Source organism: Chanodichthys erythropterus, chromosome 11 (genome assembly GCF_024489055.1).
Source record: "Chanodichthys erythropterus isolate Z2021 chromosome 11, ASM2448905v1, whole genome shotgun sequence".
Classification (NCBI taxonomy): Eukaryota; Metazoa; Chordata; class Actinopteri; order Cypriniformes; family Xenocyprididae; genus Chanodichthys; species Chanodichthys erythropterus.
This window is the reverse complement of record NC_090231.1, coordinates 27,519,814-27,542,760: the sequence shown is the minus strand read 5'-3', so window position 1 is coordinate 27,542,760 and position 22,947 is coordinate 27,519,814. Positions and strand designations below refer to the sequence as shown.

Genomic DNA, 22,947 nt, shown 5'->3' with positions numbered 1-22,947 from the left:
CAACGTGTTTTACAGGGGGAAATAAAAGCACATTTCCATTTCTCAAATTTACGGACAGTCCTTTGTGCCCAGATTTAAACGAAATGCTTGAAATTGAACATCTTATAAACAGGTTAAATAAATGTACTAGTCATCTCCGAATTTTTTTTTCCAAGTATATCACAAATTATAAATGGTTTCAACAGTTCTGCATACAGACAACGATACATTTAATATTTAATCTGTAAAATCACACGAAGATCACCAACTAAATACAAGAGGAACACAAACATCCAGACATCAAATGCAGGGAAGAAATAATACTTTCAAGAGCATATATTCATCATAACTAAACATATTTACAGACCTCTGTAAGATCAAACCCTTACAGCGACATTTCTCAGCTCAGTATAGAGTGTCTCATCCCATTTAAAGTCTATAATGCCTATCCCAATCCATTGAGGAGATCCTTTTGAATTCTGACCTATACCAGAACCTCAAGAGGATCACACTAAGAGGATAATGATGACTAACTTCTCCCAGGCCGAACCACATGGCCTGAATTTGTCGCCATGAATGTAATGGACTACACAGCTGTTGTGGTCAGCAAACAGCTTCAGTCTGTGGCTTTCTTCATTTGGAAAATGGAAGGTACAGGTACAGGAACTTGAACCTCACTCTGGAGCGCCATGCTTTCAGGGACAGTCGAACAGGAAGCTTTTCCATATGTTATTGTCTTTAGCTGTGATCCTAAGTGTGATGTTTTCAGAAAATATGGGTCAAAAACAGCGTTAATACTAACCAAAAGGACTTGATTGATACCATTTGTGCTGTACTGGGAATATAAATGAATCAATAAGATCTCTTAATTAACCAAGTCTCTTTTGGTTTATATTTGCTGGGATTCTCTCTTTTCATTGTTGGAAATAAAGAGCCATCAATAGATCCTCAAATGTAGTCATTCACAGCCTGATCTTCATGTTACTGTAGTGCATTTGACCTCATCTTGATTTCTTCAGTGATTCAGTCTATTGTCCATCGCTCCATCATCTTGTAAATCACTTAATACATTACCTTTTAGTTATAACACACTGTTTAAGCATTATGGGACAATGAAGCCTCACAATGTACTGCACAGTACCTTCCAAAGCTTCAAAGTTATCAGGGCCAGAAGAGCTGGGACAGTTTTTGTACCCTCCATTTCATACCCTCCATCTCTGCAGGCTGCTTCTTTCCTCAGTTCATCTGGTGCCGATGTTCTTATACTGGCACATGAGCAGGTTTTTGAAGGTCTTTTTGAAGGTGGCGTTACAGAGTGCATAGCAAGCGGGGTTAATGGTGCTGTTGACGTAGCAGAGCCAGTAGCCGATGGCCCAGACTGTGTCTGGAACGCACGACTGGCAGAATGTGCTGATTAAGACCATCACGTTGTATGGCGTCCACGTGATGATGAAGGCCAGCAGAATGGCGAAGATTGTTTTTGTCACTTTCTTCTCTCGTGCCGCCATCTGCCTTTTTCTCTTCACCTGGCTGCGGGCGATGCTGGCGAACTTGCGCGCCACCGTGCGGGGGCGGTTCACGGGGATGGAGCGCCTCTCGCCGGTACTGTTCGGTGGGACGATCTCGATGGCTGTGATGCACTCGTCTCCTGCCTGTTTGGTGACAATCTTGATCTTGGACCATTTGGATTGAGGGTTGATTTTAGGTGCGGCTGTTGTCGGCGCGGGCGTCAGGCCGGCGTCTGAAGTCACCTCGCTGTTCGCTCGCTCTTTGGGCTCTTTAGGTGCTATGCTGGCCGTGCTGGAGTCGTTTGAGCTCTCCTTTTCCGGCTGCACGCACGAGTCCGCTTTAGCGGATACCACAGATTCGTCTACTTTGCCGTTCTTCATGGTGTCCACTGTAGAACAGGTATCCAGGCTGGGCTTAGGAGGAGACTGGTTGTTGTTGTTCTGCTTCAAGATGTGACTCTTGAGCAGACCGCTAGACTTCTGGCCTTTTTTCTCTTTCTTAGCCTCAGGCTTTTGCTTGGACACACGGCTGCGGCTGGCCAGAGAGATGTGCACGTAAAGCACCGTCATGATGACCACCGGCAGGTAGAACGCAGCAATGGCCGTGCCGAACGTGACCGCGGGGTTGGAAAGGAACTGGATATAACATTCGCCAGGCTCTACAGTCCGTTCTCCGACGATGAACTGCCAGAACAGGATAGCGGGAGCCCATAGGATGAAAGACAGGATCCAGGCGGAGGCGATCATGAGGCCGGCCATCTTGGTGGTTCTGCGTGTAGGATAACTTAAGGGTTTGGTCACACAGAAATATCGGTCAAAGCTGATGATTAGCAGGTTCATGACAGAAGCGTTGCTGACCACATAATCCAGTGCGAGCCACAGGTCACACACGACCGGGCCGAGCGGCCAGTAGCCCTTGATGATGTAGACGGTGTAAAGGTTCATGGAGAACGCACCGATGATGAGATCTGCACAGGCCAGGCTGAAAAGGAAGTAGTTGTTGACGGTCTGTAGGTGTCGATTAACCTTTATTGAGAGCATGACGAGGATGTTGCCCACAACGGTGACAAAACTGAGGGATCCAGTAACCAGTGCGATAAAGAGCATCTCCACTGTCTTGTACGGGCTCTCGCCGTCCGCCTCAGCCGCTGCACACGAGCCATTAGCGCTGCCGCTGTCACAACTGAAGTTGGCATCACTGGACACGTTGCTCAATGAGCCTGAAATACACACACAACACAGATAGAATGCTATAAATGACAAAAATACAGATGCAATCATTGAAAATAATCCCAGGCTGATTTAAATATTGTCAGAGTGATTGCATACAGGGAAACAGCATGACATGCATTGTGATGCATACTACTGCAGAGAATTCATTTCCTTCATGAAATATAAATATGCTGTTTATTTAAGGAAGAGGCTCAGTTCTCCGTGAGTTCTGTCATCATGCCCATATGGAAAGAAACTAATCAGAGAAGAAAATGTTTTGTGGCATCACTGTACATTTGTTTGCTAGTACGTGACCCCGCTGACAACAACTAATTCAACAGCTCTGAAAAAACACTTAGAGCTGTTAAACTTAACATGAAACATTCAGCCCTATTGGAAGGCATGCAGTTTTGCAGGATTGTGAAGTCTGGAAATGTAACATCATTTCAAACAATTCTTCTATATTTTGAACCAGAGAGTGTAGTGGAGTAATGGTGTTCTGCTGAATTCAGGTGATAATCTTGGAATAGCACCAAGAGAAAACCAAAATGTTTAATTTACTTTTTGAAGTTGAAACATCAGTTAACATTTTAAGGCAGCAAGAACACTTAATTTTTTTAAGTTGAAACAACTTTTACTGGCACTAACATCTGACCATTGAGTGCACTGGTCATTAGGGTAAACAAACAAACAAAAAAAAGTACTATTATATACGGTCAAACCAAAAATTAATCAGACATTATGTAAGTGAAGATAGCAAAATAAAGTAAACTGTGACGACATATACCCAAAAATTGAAAAAATAAATAAATTTGGAACCAAAAATAATATGTGTGATATTTTTGCTGCAATTATCTTCATTAATGTTAATTTCTACATATACTAACAACAATTGTCTAATATTTAATGTTGTAAAAATGCATTATGAACAAATATGGATTAACAATGAATAAAAGTATATTTATAATTTATATACTTATAATATACTAACCTAGACTAATAAATGTTGTAAAAATTATTGTTAGCTCATGATACGTAATGTATAACTAACTGAAGCTTAAATAATAATTGAGACAGTGTGAGAGCGTTCAGACTGGGGTGAGCAGTCTCAGGTGAAGAGAAGATTAATTAAATCCTCACGATTAATAAAATACTCATGTTTTATTCAGATACACAAGTTTGACTCCTTACGACATTATCCAATCAAAGAACGCAAAGCTGGCCTGTCGTTAAACTCAAATGACCCCCTGGGCTTTCTAATGATCTGAGCTGCTCAGGAACAATTAAATACAATGATTAGACAGGGAACCCCGAGGACCACGGTGCTGAGGAAAAATAATCATCTCAGCCATCACAGGGTCTTCTGTACACCCATTTATAACATGAAGAATTTCCATAAAATGAATATATATATTTCTTCCTTTAACATAGATATTCAAGAAAGGATCTTGGTATATGAAAAATTGAGGGGTTTGGCATGCCATTAGTAAATGTGGGCTGTATTTCTAGAGGTTTCGTCATGATGCATGCTGCATGCTAAACTTTACGAGAGACAGCGCAGGGCACACTGCACTACCACATAAAATAACAAGTAAAAATGTACATAAAAAAACCCCATAAAAATTCTTTTTAATGCACAAATGTGAGAAGCTTTTTGTTTCCGGTCATGAATTATCCATAACCTTCATGTATACTTCTGAGAAGCTGTTGTCATACTGATAAAGTATTAATCAAATAGGCAATTAAAAACCTATTTGAAGCGACTCAAGGCACAAAATACACTAAAGAACGAACGCAAATATCTTTGAGCATTTTAAAAACACTTCATTATTGCCCATTTTAATTCCTGAAGGAGTTGTTTTTGTCATATCTTTTGAAGGTTGCCATCTTCTGGATAACCAGAGAAATTACAACCTGTCACTATGAATAAATACAGCTAAAGACTTGCGATGAATGTTGCTGCCTACCAAATGAAATTCATCATTTTTTATTTATTTAATGCTTTATACTACTCTTGATGAATAAAGATATTTATTTCTATTAATTCTGAAATCAGTTTCTTACCAGAAAAAAAGACCCCGACCCCGACCCAGCCCCTCTCTTTATCTTTATTTTCTCTTATAACCACCTGACTGATCATCAGCAGGCATCAAAGCTCTGCCACACTCTGGACAGCCAGACACCACATATCCCATTCCTTTTGAAAGCTTTTGACAACCAGACACACATTCTCTCCTCCACTCTCACGCCAACACCGATCACACTTCTTGAGGTCTGTGGCTATTGGTACTTCAGCGATTAGAAGGTTGATATAGTTTGGGCCTTGTTCTGTATTCCCCCCTCAGGTGCAGGTGATTCAGTGTGTGGAGAAGATTCTTTAGCCCTTATCAAATATGAATCAGCAATTACTCAACTGTGGATTCGAGCAGAGCGGAAAGATAAGCGCCAAGCCTCATTAAATATGAATCAAGAATATCTATCTGATATCACTGTGGGAGAAAGCTCTCCAGGACTGTTTTTTCAGCTTTCTTGTACAATTTGACTGTTTTACGCAAACACCAAAACTCTTTCACTGAAGCTAAACAGCTGAAGCTTGTCTATGTGTGTCATGCTGCTAGAACCCTTTTTATCTCTACTTTTTTTTTTTTGTATTTCAATTTAGTTTAGAGATTTGTTGTTTCAGTTTATTTTGTTTTTACTTTCATTTTAGAGTTCTAAGGCAGCGAATGTTAATGAGCTAACTGGTATTACTTAAAAATAGTACATTTCTCTGCACAATCAAGTGTTATTTTATCTAGTTGCATTTTCTTGTGTAATGCAGACATGCTGCAAAGCTTTCAAGTTTTATAATATAGCATGATTTACAACCTGAAATGAAAATGAATTACTTGCTTGTGAACAGTAAATATTTCATTTAACAAAAATGTATTCATTTCGTTTTCATTGTAGTTAAAAATAATAATGCTGTGCCTCATCTGTCCTGCTCTCAGTACAGTAAGTGCGTAGACCGAAGCCATTTCTCATACAACGGCAAGACACAATATGACCCAAATGAAAAAAAAGAAGCAGAACTTCATCTAACCACACACACACAAACACACACACAACAAGTGCACATTCCCTGCTGCACACATCACACACGTGTATCGCCAAACCAAAAGCAGGGTGTGAGGATCACTCATATACAGAAGTCGCACATTTATGGCTAGTTGAAAAGCTCCACCACACCACCGTAAGATTGCTTTGGTTGGAAACTGCCTGTTCTGCCCGGCTTCCTTTGATATGGTTTGATCCGCTCCAGCATTTTTGTCATTAAAAATCTCACAGCTGGAATCAGAACTCATAAACAGAATAATAGCAACTGAACGCCTAGCATTCAAAAGAAATCTGTTTACACAAACAGTCTGAGACAGAGTGAATGTATAATGAGACATTCAATGTCAGGGCAAATCACTCTCTCTGATGGCTGTATTTTCTTTGTGTATGGTTTACATTCAATAACATTCACTTTCTCTTTCTTTTTTTTTTTTTTTGTAGGTCTGAGTAAGTTTTTCCAACCGTGTAGACCTTTGAAAATTCTGTCCCCTCAACGGCTGCACTGAAACGTCACCTGAAAGAGCTGGCGTTGTTTGTTTGTTTGTTTTGTTTGAGGGTTTTCCCCTCTTCTGAAGGTTAATATTCAGAGAGTCAAAGCTCTTTGAGGATGGAGTGACATTTGTGTGCTGAGAGGGTGGCGGAGCTTTGAACCAGCACAATACCGGCACTGACTCTCATGTCAGGAGATAAAAACAGTCTGGAACATTTCGACATGCTGACAAACATCTCAGCAAAGCCTGCACTAAATATTCGATTTTTGCCTTTACCAGCAAATTTTGAACAGATCGCACAGTTAGAAAACCCATACTTTGCAGCTACATTGAAATTGATGCCAACCAAAGCCACCACCCTCCTCCTCCAAACTGCAGCTGATTCTATCTGGGCCATTTTTTTTCTGTTTGTATCCGATGGGCGGAACTGAATACTCATAACGGAGACAGGCAGTCGATCTCAAATTAACCAATGATTCCTGTATCTCACTGCAAGATGAATGCGTGTCATTGACACGTCTGTGTATGCTACTGAAACCAGACACTCAAATGTACATCCGGGAATAAAATATGAGCTGTGAAACCTTATTCATGGATTCGATCATCCATTCTGCTCCAAAAAAGGATCAAAAACAAATGTACAGTAAACCGCAATGACCTCTCATAGTTTAACATCATCTACCAATATTACCATGAATGCATGATGCAGCCTCAAAATGGCTAAACAATTATTACATGCAAATTAAGCAAGTGTGTGAGTGGCTATTTTTGTGATAGGATCTCATTCTGAAGTTCTCACAAAGCTGTGGATGTGGAGTTGGCAGGATGCGGATGCAGAGAGGGTGATGGGTGCTCAGCCTGCAGCAGTGAGATATGAGGGGTCTGATCTCAGCTGGCTCTCAGCACCGCAGCAGCTCCGTGCCTGATCACAACCTTGTGCCAATGCAGCGCAGATGTATTCCTCTGCCCCATTCTGTGTTCCTGAGCTCAGTGTCCTAAGCGAGCTGATGTGGGACCTGCTCGACAGTGCTTTGAAAAACAATACCAGTCTAACCGTTACCAAGAGGGCGATGATCTGTGACTACAGAATGAATGTGAGAGCAGTGATATGTCAGTGATGTGTTAGGACGTTATTAATAGTGCTCATTTCTAACCGAACACCATTAGGCTGAAGGAGAGCTCCATAGCTTATATAATCATAATAATTCATCTACTCTCTCACCTCTCTCTCTGGACACATTCTGCGCATTAACTCCTCATTGATGACCCTTATCTCTCCCTCTCTAAGCACACTTGCTCGGTTTGGTTTTTTTTTTGCTCAAGTTAGTTTTCCAGTATATGCTCTTAGAGTGATATACATTCTTAAACACAAACCAAACACTTGAAAATCATTCTAAAAATATTTTAAACTGACATCAGGGATGGCATTACAAGCCACAAAATTCCTATTACTGTATATTGTAAGTCATAAATAGTCATTATGTAACTTTGCATATACAATCCTTTTTAATGATCTCTTATTTAATACATTAGAAAAGAGTACATTGAAAAAGCATGAATATATAATAATATTAATAATAATAATAATAATTGGTGATCATTTTTAATGTTCTCTTTTAATTATTATTAAGAGAAATAGAGAGAGAAAGTCAGTCAGACTCTACCTCCTTTCTTTCTGCACTGATGCCAGAGCATTTTGGCTGTTTGGCTGCATGTACAGTGAGGCGTTGACATCTTGTCAAAAATACAGTGAAAGACATTTCCCGAGTCTCCAAAGCGAGTCACAAACCGAGACTTTTATATAAGCTGTCATTCTCTCCGCCGTGTGTCTCCTGTGCTAAGCTCTGGGATGCAGAAAACAGCAGCTGTTGCTCAAACACTTCCCTGCTTCACACACACTGGCACAGACTTTCAGAAAGGCTAAACACTCGTACTTTTAAATTTAATTGAATGACAAAGAACAGGAAGGGAGTCAACTCAGCTGCAGAGGATTTGACTATGGATGTAGTCACACACGCTTGTCTGCACAAACAAATGCATGCACACCAACAAACACATGGATGCTGCTCATTTAGTGACTCTTTTGGGACTAAAAGCAGAAAGCCTCCAGTTACCAGCTGGCAGCTCGAAACATAAAGCCATCTGCTACCAAATATACTTTTCCCCACCAGTATAACTCTTAAAACACAAATGAAGATCTGTTAATTAACATAAACATCTATAACAATGTGTCAGCATATGAATAACAAGTTGAAAGGTTCCATAGAACCATCAAAAAAGTTTTTAATTAGTGTTTTAGTGTCTTTTTAAATTTTCATTGGGCCCAGATATAGAGAGTGTCTTTGACAATCCAAAGTTAGAGTTTGTTAACAAGGCAAGCAGGACACAGACAAATACACAGACGGCACACAGGCCTCTGCAGATTCGGACAGACATCACAGTGGGAGTGTGTGTGGGCTGCTTTGTGGTCTGTTCATCAGACTCCTCCTTTGATTCTGCTATGTGCTCGTTATAAGATCCCCCATACTGGCCACTGGCAAACTAATGACTCTCTCGTTCTCTCTCCCACACACAATTCTAATTCTCTGCTAATTCTCTGAATATTGGATCAAAATCAGGCACAATGTCCTGCTGTGCTACAGTTTAGCAGCAGATTGATTAAGCCGATCGACGGACAGATGCATTGTGACAAGTGACGCAGCATCAGTCATAGAATTGAGTACACATTTTAATGGGCGGTTTTATACAACTAGATGTTTCTCATTGGCAGATTGTCTAAGATGGTGATGTGGGTGATGGCTCCCTGTTAGCCGTGCCATTGTGAGTAAGAGCATATGCAATTATTGACCCGCACATCAAGCAGTTATCAGCATTATTCTCTTCTTTAGGTTAAAAACAATTTGGCTAAATCAATGTCTGACTATTTCCAGTGGCATTCGTCATATTGATAAGTGCAAAGTTCAGCTTTGCTTTTCTACCAAGGTGCTGAAAAATACACAAAACCCCATTGATTCTGCAATTACCATGGGAAATTAATGCAAATTAATGAACCCTCTGGAAACCAATGCCAATAACAATTACTTAAATAATAATAATACTCAATCTGAACTCTTGGCATGCCACAATCACGGCCAATCCCCAAACATAGATCATAAATCTTAAATCATAGATCTTTCTTGGATGATCCCACAAAACAATTAGGTGCATGCTGACAATAGAGGGTGCCATTTTGGGTCCGAATCTGTTTTAATGTCCCATGAGAGGTTGTCCATCATGGTACAATGCTGCAGGCTGTCCGCTCAAGTTTTCTGCACAATAATGATATACAGCACTGACAATCAAAATGTGCGACATCTGATGAAATATTTATTTAGTCAAAAGGTGTCACAGGTGATGCAATTGTTGGTGACCAGTGGCAGAATGCTCAGGGCTTTGTTTAGAGCTAAAAGCCAATCGTGCTGCTTCAGCTGTTATAGCTCTTCTCCCACAGAGAACTGGCTGTGTCTCCAGGCATTTCATTCTTTGCTCAGTGTTTGTGTGTGAGTGCGTGTAACAGGGTGAAACAGCAACAGAGCGACACACTTTCCTCTGTGAAACTGGGTTAACACCCAGCCAGAGACAAAAAGAGAGAGAGGAAGAATGAGAAAACCCGACACAGGGAGAAAGAAAGACAGAGAGACATCAGACTTTCACTTTGGGGGATTCTTCTAGTACTTCACCAGTTCACACAGTGAGAATCATGGTCACAGAATCAAAAAGGCGCCGCCATGCGCAGCAGTCAGATGTGATTGAGTCGGTCAGAGATAAAGGACCTGAGAGATTTGTATTCTTTTAAAACGCTCTCCGAGTGAACTGTGATAGATGCTCAGACTTTTACTTTCTTTCTCCCATGTTCAGTGCCCCAAAATGTGTGTATGTTTTCTGTTTTAATGTCAGATTGGAGAGGGGAGTCTGTGCATGTATCTGAGGGGGATTGTGTGCCTGCTCTGTGGTGATAGGCAGTCTGCTTCTTATGAGCTTAAAAGGCAACATTTTGAGAACTGGATTCAATTTAGTATTTAGATAAAATATACATGGGCATTCTGAGCAGCATATGGGATTCCTTGATGATTCTTTGGCATGACTGATATTTGCCATGGAGAGCAGGGTTTACTTTTCCCCCTTTCTCATCTATTTTATCTATTTAAAACCTATACTTTTTACAGAACAGATGGAACAGACAGAAAGTCATTGCTTGCTCAAATATGCATTATATGTATATATCGACAGACAGAGAGAAAGAGAGAATGTTTTTTTCATTGTGCATCAAGCATTACAAAAGAAAATACAAAGTATATGGTGTGGTGGGCTGTCACATTGGGCTGTGTTACTACTCCACATTAATCATAAAAGAACAAGCTACAGAAAGAGACCACATGGGGCTTAAGAATTGGCTCCTGATTGATCAGTTAACAGAGTGGCAGAGACAGAGCGAAGAGAGCCCAATGGTGTATTGGCCAGAAATGCTTTTCTGATTAAAACCTACACTAATCTATGTGTAAACATCAACACTAATCTCACCTAAATGTCAATCAGTCCTTGTCAAATCCACACTCAGCCAATGCCTTCAGAACATTCCAGCAAAAATCATCACACACACACACCAATGTTTAAGTTGTTTGATGTTTAAATTCCTTTTTGTTCTCTGCAAAAGCATTACAGTACCTACACACACAGAAACATAAACGGAACAAACATTCACATAGGATATAATCATACAGTTTTGGTTTAGAGTAAGTTTAAGTAAGCCAATGTTGTTAAGACTTCTGTTAATATCACAAATACATCATATAACTTAACTTCTGTATCTAGAATTAACAAAAGCATTATGAATGCAATCAGAGATCTGTCCTTGTTCCTTCAAACCGCTCCACTTCAATAATCATATTCTGTTTCACCATATAATTTGAGTACAATATTTCAAATGAAACTAATGTTCACTTTGAATTCATGCGGAATGGGATAAACAGGTTTAGCCATTTTGCAGGTGTTTTTAAGTACCATTGATGCTTCTTTCATATGCTTTTGCAGCACATTCTGAGAAGGTGAAAATGGATTTACAAAATGATATGCCTACATAGAAAATAACACAAATCTTAACCATATTCATCGTGAATAACATTACATGACAACCGGAGTTTTTGTTGGAGTAACGCCACACCGTCACGAATGAGAGTGAGTCTTTGGACGTGGTCTTAGTAAATGTACTCACACAATGAACGCATACATCGTAATTCTCTGTTGTGATAAGGAACTCTTTCTTTTCAGACTAAGCTTGGTGCTTCACACGCAACTTACCGTTGAAGTTCCAGGGCGCGAGTCCCTCTGCTCCAGTGCTGTTAGTTACATTCATGTTGCATGATTTTAAAAATGCTCAGCCAGCCAAAAGGGGGAAAAAAGAAAAAGAATCCACCCTTCCTCTTTCACTTCTCCAAGTTTTTCCTCAAGATTATTAGAAGGGCTGTCCTCATGTTGCGCGGGAGACGACTTTGTTTTTCACATCATTCGCTCTTGACGCGCGCGGCTCTCGCCAGCGGTGAGAAGCTCATTAAGACTCTGACCATCGCGACTGGCTGCTCACCTAAAAACACCTCGAGCGAGTGGTTTTATCTAGATCGACTCGGGTAACAATCCGCCAGATGTAGCTCCCATCTGCGAGAGCGACTGTGATCTCTTTCCAGGAGTTTAGCGCGCGGCTGAGGCAGCGGACTTTCAATGATGTCATCCACCCCCAGCCAATCACCTGAGAGTCCGCAGGTTCCACTGAATCAACCTATAGCTTGTCCTGTGATCTGCTGTCAGCCCAGCACGGTCTGTTCTCACAAAGTCTAAAACATCCTTCCAGATAAATGCATTTCCTAATAACCGTCTTACAGATTGTCAGATAGACCTCATTACAGGATATGGCTTGTCCTAGGCGGAGAGCGAACCGACTGCAGAGTGAAACAACGAGTGTGGAGTGGATTATGGTGGGTTTGACTAGCTTGGTCGCGTCTTGAACACCTTGGGTCAAAACAAAAGGTTGTAGGGTATGTTTTGATTTAGGTCACGTGGGATTTCTAACGTACGGTAGATTACAAGCGACTGAAAATTCATAGAAACAGGAGGGCGTTTGAGAATAATTTATTAGGGTCATCGGTATAGGAACACTGGCAAAACATAAATAAATATTAGGCAACAATAATATCACAAAAACTTTAATAGTTAGGCCAGTAAGACCATGTGTGTTGCTCAACACGCACTTCAACGAACATTCCCAACTGAAATTTCTTCAAAACGTCGACCCAATGATTCACACACTGGCTTTCCCCAGCCGTGTTTCTTGTGTCTGTACATTGGTGTAATTGTTTATGAGGAGTGTGTGGCTCTCAACATATGCGAGGCTCTTGGGCGCAGTACACAGGTTCAGCACCGCCGCTCGTGGACAGTGCTCAACAGCCCGAGCTTTCAGGCCTCTGCCAAAATATCACGTTATAAGCTGAAAAAAAAAAAGAAAAGAAAAAAAAAACGCTTCATACTTTTTATAGTGTCATGTCTGTCCAAAAACAACATCAAATTGCTATGGATAAATAAACCATTCCATATAGAGCGAAAGTGTACAGAGAAAGGGATGGGGGTGTTTTCTTCACTTTAAGAACCTTCATCCTCCAGAGATTTCCAAAACAGCTGAATAGTTGCTGTCTGCGTGAACTGGCACCAGAGCAATGAATGACAAACGCACGCGCTCAAACCTGCCGGAGGTTGTGTGTTCTGTGATATAGTTTATAGTAAAAAGGAAGAAAGAAAAAAAAAAAAGATATCACGGAAAGGGAGATTTGGGACATAAGAGTATTTGGGAGCTTGTATATAAGGTTTATGAATGATAGTTAAGCAACAAGCCTTTCGTCGCCCTCATCAATCCCCCTCGGCAGATTTGGAGGGCTTGCACCCAGACTCAGATTAATCTGGCAGCTGTCTCACAGCAGACAAAAACTAGACTGATGCCAGCCAAAACAGAGAGATCACGCACAGAAAATCATTTCAATGGCAGCACAGAGCAGAAACCTGACAGCCACTGACACCCCGGAACGAAATCATCTAAATCAGATGCAGGCGGAACGTTCTTTCAGTCAGCGCGCGCTCCGCCGCAGACGAGCAGCGCTGTTAATTAAAGTACACAAGCGTAACATTTGGAATAAAGAAAGCGCGTGCTGTAACTAAGTTTACAAATGTGTTGGCAATCAGTTCTCCTTGTCTTTATCCATTTTGCTTTTCCCAAATTACAATTTGTCATTTGCATGTGCCAGTTATGTAACAAGACGACAAAATGTCGTCCATAATTTAGGAGAGACAGCTCTTTAAATTCGTTATTATGAGTCTCACGATTGATTGTTTGATTGATTGATTGATTGATTGACGGTAGACATTTAATGAGGCCAGGTAAATGACTCAGTTTAACAATAGCAACAGCAAAAGAAAAACAAAGAATTTACCAAACCTGCATGCAATTTTTTATTCTGTGTAACAAAAAATAAATTTTAAACAATGAAAGAATTTTGGTTGACTGTTTATTTGAACAAGCAATGCCTTTCTGTCTGTCCCACATGTTCCATAAAAAGTTTTAGCTCTCACTGTATGGAAAAACAATCTCAAAATATCTTCTTTTACGTTTCAAAAAAGAAAGTCCTACATGTTTGGAACAACACAAACTAGGTTAGAAATCATTTGATATTTTACTATATAATGCAATGATTCCCAATACTATTTTGGGGCACTGTGGCTAATTTTAAGTGGTTAGTTATTATTCTATTTTATAAAATTCTGAGATATCAAAAAAGACTGGACATGTTAAGAATTGCCCATAGGTCTTTAAAAACAGTAGCATGCTAAAAAATGCAGGAACATAAAAACTTAAACCTGGAAGCGGATACAGGGAGGATTTATCACACTGTTGTGCTGACACCGCACAAAACACACATAAAGAAACAATACATTTGTTAGATCGATTACAGGCAGTAATCCTCAGGATTATGTAGTTGAAGGCATCATTTTGAACTGACACTAGAGACAGAGAGTGTATTAGATGAGAGGATCACCTTCATAATTATACTCATTAACACTGTGAGATTTTGTCACAACAGCTAATTTTGTGTATGGGAGTGCAGAAATTCCTTGCTTCCTATCACAAACATTTACGCCCGATTTCACAGACAAGGCTTAAGTTTATAGTCGCAGACTAAAATAGATATTTGAGTGTCTTAAATGAAAGCAAGCATTGTTTTGTCTCAAGATGCACTTCAGTAATGTTTTTTCAAAGGCACATTAAAAAAAGCTACTTAAAGGGTTAGTTCACCCAAATATGAAATTTCTGTCATTACACAAATTGAGATATTTTTTGATGAAATCTGAGAGGTCCCCAATAAAGCAACGAAATGACCACATTCACGGTCCAGAGAGTAGTAAAGACATCGTTAAAATAGTCAACATGAGTACAGTGGTTCAACCTTAAAGGTGCTATAGAGGATGTTTTCATCGACTGAGAAACCAAAGACTGTTACTGAGTTTTTGAAATGAGCGCATGCGTGAGAACAACCCCCCTCCTTCACAGCTCATTTCAAAGGAACGCCTCCCAAAACTCGTGCACGAGTATTGGAAAACACGTGTTTGTTTACCACCGGCATTCACTGTGTCGTGTTAGTGGATTCCTTATGTTGGACTCACCGCAGGTAACTCATAATCTGCAGTTGTTACTCCTGACAAAAGATTGCATGTGGCACCTGTGGAGTGTGGAAAGTTACTGGAGAGCACACGTCTCTCACAAGGAACGTCACGGCAGTGATTGACAAGCCAGAGGGCCAATCGTTTATGCGATGATCACACAAATGATTGGCTGATGTTTTTAAGGCCCTACCTCGTGCACAGATGATGTATATTAATATTATTCCTTTCAGTGCACCTCATAAATAGTCTTTTATCAGTTAGTAAAGACAGTTTCAAGTAATACTGCAAAAATGTATAAAACAAAACATCCTCTATAGCACCTTTAAAGGGTCATGAAACCCCAGAACACATTTTTTGAGCTGTGACCAGATATGTATAGGCTGCACATCATTGAAACACTAAAGGTACTCAAGGTACTCTTCTGGTTTGAAAAGCAAAGTTGGAGCAACGTCCCAAAATCTGATGTCATCGTGTTCTACTGGCAAGATCGAGAGTGCTGATTGGCTCCAGTATGGCCTGGTCGAACATGCTGACGTCAACAGTTTCTGCATTTATTCATGACATAAAGCTCATTCAATCCAATCACTGCGCAGTAGTAGGCATAAGATTATAATTGCGATATTACGCATGAGGAAGTTACCTCTGTCTCTTGTCATTCAGAGACGTATCGTTGGTGCTTGTTTTCTCAGTGCTACAACACAAAAATGCATTTTCCTGCGATGTGACCAGAGCAGAAGTTTGGGTGCATGTGGATTGTTTTGCTGTAATCTACCAGTACAAATTGAAAATATGTTCGCATGAGATCGCATTAAAGCAGAGAATTCAAATGTCACAAAAGTGCTGTTCATTCTCCTCTGCGTTTGGACACACGAGGCGTGTGTATGTTTTCCCCAGCACAGCAGGCACATGAATGTTGTTTATATTTTGCCCGCGATGCGGTCAGAACTGGAGTTTGAATACGAACACATGAAAAATACAGTTGTTATGATATACACCAGGAGCGCGCATCGTGATCGGTTTCAGCGCGGAGCTCCGCAATGAGTTTAATAACAACACTAGCCACGTGGATCATAGCTCATAAACAGAATAAAGTATCCGTGTTTAAAGTTTTTATAGACATATTTCACATATAAAAGACCTCCGAAGAACAGGCGAATCTCAAAATAACACAGACTGTTACGTAACAGTCTGGATCATTAATATGTACGCCCCCAATATTTGCATATGCCAGCTCATGTTCAAGGCATTACACAAGGGCAGGACGTCTGGATGTGCACAGCAGAATCATCAGACTAGGTAAGCAAGCAAGGACAATAGCGAAAAATGGCAGATCAAGCAATAATAACTGACATGATCCATGATATCATGATATTTTTAGTGACATTTGTAAATTGTCTTTGTAAATATTTCGTTAGCATGTTGCTAATGTACTGTTAAATGTGGTTAAAGTTACCATTGTTTCTTACTGTATTCACAGAGACAAGACTGTCATTAGTTTCATTTTTTAAACACTTGCAGTCTGTATAATTCATAAACACAACTCTTCTAACTTCTTTCACAACTATTTTCATTCTTTATAAATCTCTCCAACAGTGTGTAATGTTAGCTTTAGCCACGGAGCACAATCAAACTCATTCAGAATCAAATGTAAACATCCAAATAAATATCATACTTATGAGATTAGACAAGCTGCATGACGAACACTTTGTAAAGATCCATTTTGAGGGTTATATTAGCTGTGTGAACTTTGTTTATAGCTGTTTAAGGCAAGTGCGAGCTCCGTGGGCAGTTAAAAAATTAATGAAAAAAAATCTATGGGGTATTTTGAGCTGAAACTTCACAGACACATTCAGGAGACACCTTAGACTTATATTACATCTTTTAAAAAGATGTTCTACAGCACCTTTAATATTCATTATTCTGAGTAATGAGTGTGTTGTATATCTGTGTTTCATTAGTTGTTCTCTCTCCTCCTCCCCCCTCTACACTCCCAATTTTCCAGAGGTTTACACGCCCTTTTTCACAAAGTTTTTGAGCTTTGAGGTATGAAAGACCAGGGTAAAACAGGGGGGTTTCATGACCCTTTAAGGTCCCTCTGAAATCAAAATTTAGTTTTTTAGCTTTTACTATGAATATGTTAGCATTAATGTTATGAATAAGCTGGTGTGTTCCAAAACAATGACAAAATTCGCATAATGACTTTATTCAACAATTTCTTCTCTACCCTGTCATTCTCCTATGCTGTTGATGCAGTGCAGTGCTTCCGTGTTTATGTCCGAATGCAGGCTCAGTATTGGCCGACGCTGTTCATGTGAGCACCACGACGCATGCATGTGATGCTAACGCAGGAGCTGACTAGGGTGACCACCCGTCCTGCTTTGCGTTGTACCACACAGCATTTTCACTTCTTGTCCCGCACGTTGCATATTGAGAAAATGTCTCGCATCAGTCTGTTGGTTTTTAATTATAATATTGAGAAAACGTGCATGCGTTCTTTTGCCTTTTTAAGAAAGCATTTTATTTATTCTTTACATAAATGTATTCTTTATTCCTTCAAGATGCCTTAGGGCTCAGTGATGTTGAATTTAAATGACATGTAAAATAAAGACATGTTATGTTACATTGTGATGTAATGGTGTTTTCTGGAAGGGACTAAAAAACAAAGTATTTTTTATCAGCTGAAAGGCAAATGTTTTTATTAAGTTAGACAGACATTATATAACAGCTTCAGGTTGTGTTTTAGTGTTGGTAACATGTCCCACATTGTTCTACACAAACTTAGTAATCGTCCCACATTTGGTTTGTTTGATGGTGGTCACCCTAGAGCTGACCAATACTGAGTCGGCATTCAGACGAAGAACACGAAAGCTCTGCAATGTGTCTTCAACGTAAAATGTTTAGGAGAATGACAGGGTAGAAAGGAAATTGTTGAATGAAGTCATTTAAAAAATCAAGTTATATTTGTTTTGTTTTGCTCACAAAAAGTATTCTCGTCGCTTCGTAACATTAAGGATAAACCACTGTAGTCACATTGACTATTTTAACAATGTATTTATTACTTTTCTGGACCTTGAATTCTATGGGGGATAAAAAAAAACTCATCGGATTTCATCAAAAAATATCTTAATTTGTGTTCTGAAGGTCTTACAGGTGTGGAACAACATGAGGGTGAAATTTCATTTTTGGGTGAACTAACCCTTTAAATATCCTAATTTACTAGACCTACTACTGGCTTAATCTAAGCCCTGTCTGTGAAACCAGGCCTTAGTGTATTTATGCATATGTCCAGCCTAACATGAAAACTCACAGTAGGCCAGCCAGTGTCTTTAGCTCTGATTGATAAAGGAAGTGATACAATTAGGTCACATGATGTGCCAGAAGGAGAGACAGTGAAGTGATAGATGTGGCTGTGTTTAGGTTTTCATTATCACTGTGGAAAGGCCTTGAGACCTTACTTGAGCCAGGCTTGCTTTGACTAAATAATTTTAATGGTGCATAATATTCAAGCAGATAAAGGGAAAGTGAAAGAGAGATGAAGAAATGGGGGGGAATCAAATTGGTGATTCCTTACCAAAAGCAGATCTGCTATGGTCCCCCTGCACAGCTTTGTTAGATATGAAAGGCCGTTGACATATATTGCTTTTTACAGTGGCTTCACATGACTATGTCACATTTATAGGACACAATTATAATAGTAAATTTTCATAGTATATTCAAACCTCAGAGGATGGTGAGGAGGTGTGTGCTTGTGTGTTTCTCAAAAGTACATCTTTTACAGCACAGCTTCACTAAACTCCCAGCAGCCCTTCCCACAAAGCGGCCAATCTGTTTCCATTATCTGAGCAGGTACAGGCAACAGTTAAAGCAGATAAAAACATGATATGCTAAGTGACTTGGATGATTAGTCTGTTATTAAGATAATGTGTGTCTCATGGCACCAGTAATCCGCAGGGAGAAAGGTTCGCCACAATGACATCAAACAGCACCACAGAGAGAACATTAACAGTGAGAACTGCTGTAACATCACCCACTCACCTCCCATATCCTCATCAGAAAAGGAGGAAGAGACACACAAAGAGAGAACATCTGAACACAACAAATGACAGAAATCCCTATACTCTAGTACAAGAGCTTTGCTATTAGCTACATTTGTAATTCACATACTAAATTTAAAACTGCATTTTAATATATTTCACTTTATTATGGATTCATTTAAACATCCTTTGGGAATCAGTCCCTCTGCAGCTTATAGTCTCTAAATTTGGCAGGAAATTAAACATCACCATCCCTCTTAACACTTGTTAATTCAGGTTTGCTTATTTGGTTTGTGTGTGTGTGTGTGTGTGTGTGTGTTTTTTTTGTGACATATCAGGACACAAATTTGTATAATGGCATGGGTATGACATAGGTATTACAAGGAGAGGGTGACTTATGAGGACATTACCCCATGTCCCAATTTTTCAAAAGGCTTATAAATCACACAGAATGAGTTTTTTGTTTTGTTTTGAGAAAGTAAAAATGTGCACAGTTTTCTGTGATGGGTAGGTTTAGGTGTAGGGGGATAGAAAATATGGTTTGTACAGTATAAAAACCATTACGCCTATGAAATGTCCCCACAATTCACAAAAACAAACATATGTATGTGTGTGTGTGCCACAGAAGTCATGCAGGTTTGGAATGACATGAGAGTGAATAACTGATGACAGAATTTGGTTAAACAAATGAATGAAATTTTCATTTTAAGGGCAAATGTAGCCTAAGGGTTAGAGAGTCAGACTGGCAACCCGAAGATTGCAGGTTTGAGTCTCAGTACTGTCAGGAAATGACTGATCCAGGTGTATGTGTCCATGGTTTGCTGTGTGTGTGTGTGTTCCTTCACATATCACTTTCACTAACCCTTTAAAGATGCATATTAGGTTTATTTTTACCTTAAAGGATTAGTTCACTTCTGAATTAAAATTTCCTGATCATTTCCTGATAATTACTGATGATTTCCTGATCTGCCACGCATTACGTAATCACGTTAGAAAAAGGCATGCATGATGTAGGTGAAAGTACCGATCCAACGTCTACAAAGCGAATGTGCAAATACTAAGCCAAACGCCCTTTAAAAAAAAAAAAAAAAAGTAAACAATGTCAGATGATTTTCAAGTTGGAAGAGAAAATGAGATGGAGTTTTTCGCCCTACTGCAGTAATTCTGCCTACCTTCTGCATGACCTTTCTAACATGATTATGTAATGCGCATCACAGAGCAGTGCAAGATGAGCATTTATGGTTAAAAAGTATATACATTTTTATTTTTAGAAAATGAGCAATCGTTTTGCTAGACAAGACCTTTATTCCTCGTCTGGGATCATGTAGAGCCCTTTGAAGCTGCACTGAAACTGCAATTTGGACCTTCAACCTGTTGTACCCCACTATATGGAGAAAAATCCTGGAATGTTTTCCTCAAAAACCTAAATTTCTTTTCAACCGAAGAAAGAAAGAAACATTTTGGAGTAAATGATCAGGAAAATTTTATTCTGAAGTGAACTAATCCTATAATTATTAATGGGCAACTTTTACTGAAAAACTAATTTGGTAAATAAGACACTAAGAGAAAACTACTGTAAGCCATTTTAATTCAGTTAGAGTTTAAACTATTATTTTGTTGAGGCTGTGTTTACTTGTTTATAGGTGTTTTATGTAATGTTTGCTTAAGGCTGTAAGTGACTGTTGCAGGTAGGAGGAAGAGATATAAAATTTTCTTCCAATCTCCGAAAAGAAGCAAAGTTCAACTATTGCACATGGCCAGCAAAAAGACACAGCATGAACCCTAGCATGGGTAAATACAACAGGACACCATTAGTGACTTTGAGGAGGACGTTTTGGAGAACAGGAATAACACTTTCTGTCTAAAGAAAAAAGCCAAAGAGCAGGCACTATAAATATTTGCGTGAATTTCAGTTGCAGCAGCCAGTGCAGAAATATTCCTACTATCGGCAGCACCAACTAACAGCTTCATAACTGTTGAGTGAGAGGAAGCAAACATTAAAATGTCCAGTCAAACGTATATGAGCCTGAGCAAATGTGTGTGAGGGGAATTGCCTACAAACACACTCACTGGTTCTTGAGCCCTCTTTGCCTCCCCTGCATTTCCACATCTTTCTCTGATGTGGTTATGTTAAATTAGATTTCCTGCAGCATAGCTGATCTAATTGGATATAACTTGCCTTCGGGGAATGCCAGTATTACCCAGCATGCACCTCTCAGGGGAGCAGTCATGAGTATTTCAGTGGTGGTGGTGGTCTCTGCAGGTGTGAAATGAGAGAAAATAGATCTAGTTGAGCACCTGTAAGACAAGTATGATGCAAGCGCTACAATGCATCTTGACTTTCTTGACAAAATGTGTTTTTGTCAACTATAAATATTGTTGAACGTCTCTCATAAAAGTGACATCTGAACCTGTTTTTATGACGTTGTATTTGTCTGTTTTCACATGTGTGCTTGTGCTGAAGCAGGCTGATGCAATTCTTGTCTGCTTTTGTTTAAAGGTGCCGTAGAACGTCTTTTTAAAAGATGTAATATAAGTCTAAGGTGTCCCCTGAATGTGTCTGTGAAGTTTCAGCTTAAAAAAAAACCATAGATTTTTTTTAATTCATTTTTTTAACTGCATATTTTGAGGCATCATTAAATATGCGCCGATTCAGGCTGCGGCCCCTTTAAATTCTCGTGCTCCTCCTCCCCCGAACTCGCGACTGCCTTAAACAGCATAAACAAAGTTCACACAGCTAATATAACCCGCAAAATGGATCTTTACAAAATGTTTGTCATGCAGCATGTCTAATAGCATAAGTATGGTATTTATTTGGATGTTTACATTTGATTCTGAATGAGTTTGAGGCTGTGCTCCGTGGCTAAAGCTAACATTACACACTGTTGGAGAGATTTATAAAGAATGAAGTTGTGTTTATGAATTATACAGACTGCAAGTGTTTAAAAAATGAAAATAACGACAGTCTTGTCTCCGTGAATACAGTAATAAACGATGGTTACTTTAATCACAAATAACAGTACATTAGCAACATGCTAACGAAACATTTAGAAAGACAATTTACAAATATCACTAAAAATATCATGATATCATGGATCATGTCAGTTATTATTGCTCCATCTGCCATTTTTCACTATTGTCCTTGCTTGCTTACCTAGTCTGATGATTCAGCTGTGCACATCCAGATGTCCTGCCCTTGTGTAATGCCTTGAACATGAGCTGGCATATGCAAATATTGGGGGCGTACATATTAATGATCCCGACTGTTACATAACAGTCAGTGTTATGTTGAGATTCGCCTGTTCTTCAGAGGTCTTTTAAACAAATGAGATTTATTTAAGAAGGAGGAAACAATGGAGTTTCAGACTCACTGTATGTCATTTCCATGTACTGAACTCTTGTTATTCAACTTTTCCAAGATAAATTCAATTTTTAATCCTAGGGCACCTTTAATGAGCTGATGGAGAAGCAGAATAGATGTGGGTTTGTTTAAATTCACACCAGCTCACTTCAAACTAGATGTTGGTCTTGTCACCTTCAACCTGAGACACATTGACACAAGCACACACACCAAGTTCACAAAACAAAATGGGTAGAACCATAGTAAGACATTTTTCAACACTATCATAGATATACTGTGGCATCTTAATTAGTTGAGGACGAGGTGTGGTGGCAGATAAATGAATTTAAGTGAAAAGCCAACAACAGAGATTCAACAGATACTTGTAGAATTCTTCTGAGATCCGCTGACAGTTCAGCGCCACAGAAGACATATGTGCTTGTGTGCGTGAGAGAAGTCATTTGATTGACAGAGGCTAAATCCAGCCTGACTTCCTCTCACAAACAACCCTATTTATAGCAGCAATCTCACCTCCGCTTGGATTTGTG

General features: G+C 39.5%; 1 protein-coding gene across 1 annotated transcript; it reads right to left on the bottom strand.

The window, feature by feature from the left end:
• Positions 1-1,220: 1,220 nt before the first annotated feature.
• Positions 1,221-11,678, bottom strand: chrm4a (cholinergic receptor, muscarinic 4a). The gene is made up of 2 exons (XM_067400665.1): positions 11,624-11,678; positions 1,221-2,707 (listed from the first exon to the last, which is right to left on the bottom strand). Exons 1-2 carry the CDS (start codon positions 11,676-11,678, stop codon positions 1,221-1,223), a joined length of 1,542 nt encoding a protein of 513 aa, XP_067256766.1.
• Positions 11,679-22,947: the final 11,269 nt, after the last annotated feature.

Coding starts and splice junctions, on each gene's coding strand:
- chrm4a (XM_067400665.1), bottom strand. CDS start 11,678: ATGAATGTAACTAACAGCACTGGAGCAGAGGGACTCGCGCCCTGGAAC. Junction 2,708..11,623: donor CGCGCCCTGGAACTTCAACG/GTAAGTTGCGTG, acceptor TGTGTATTTCAG/GCTCATTGAGCAACGTGTCC.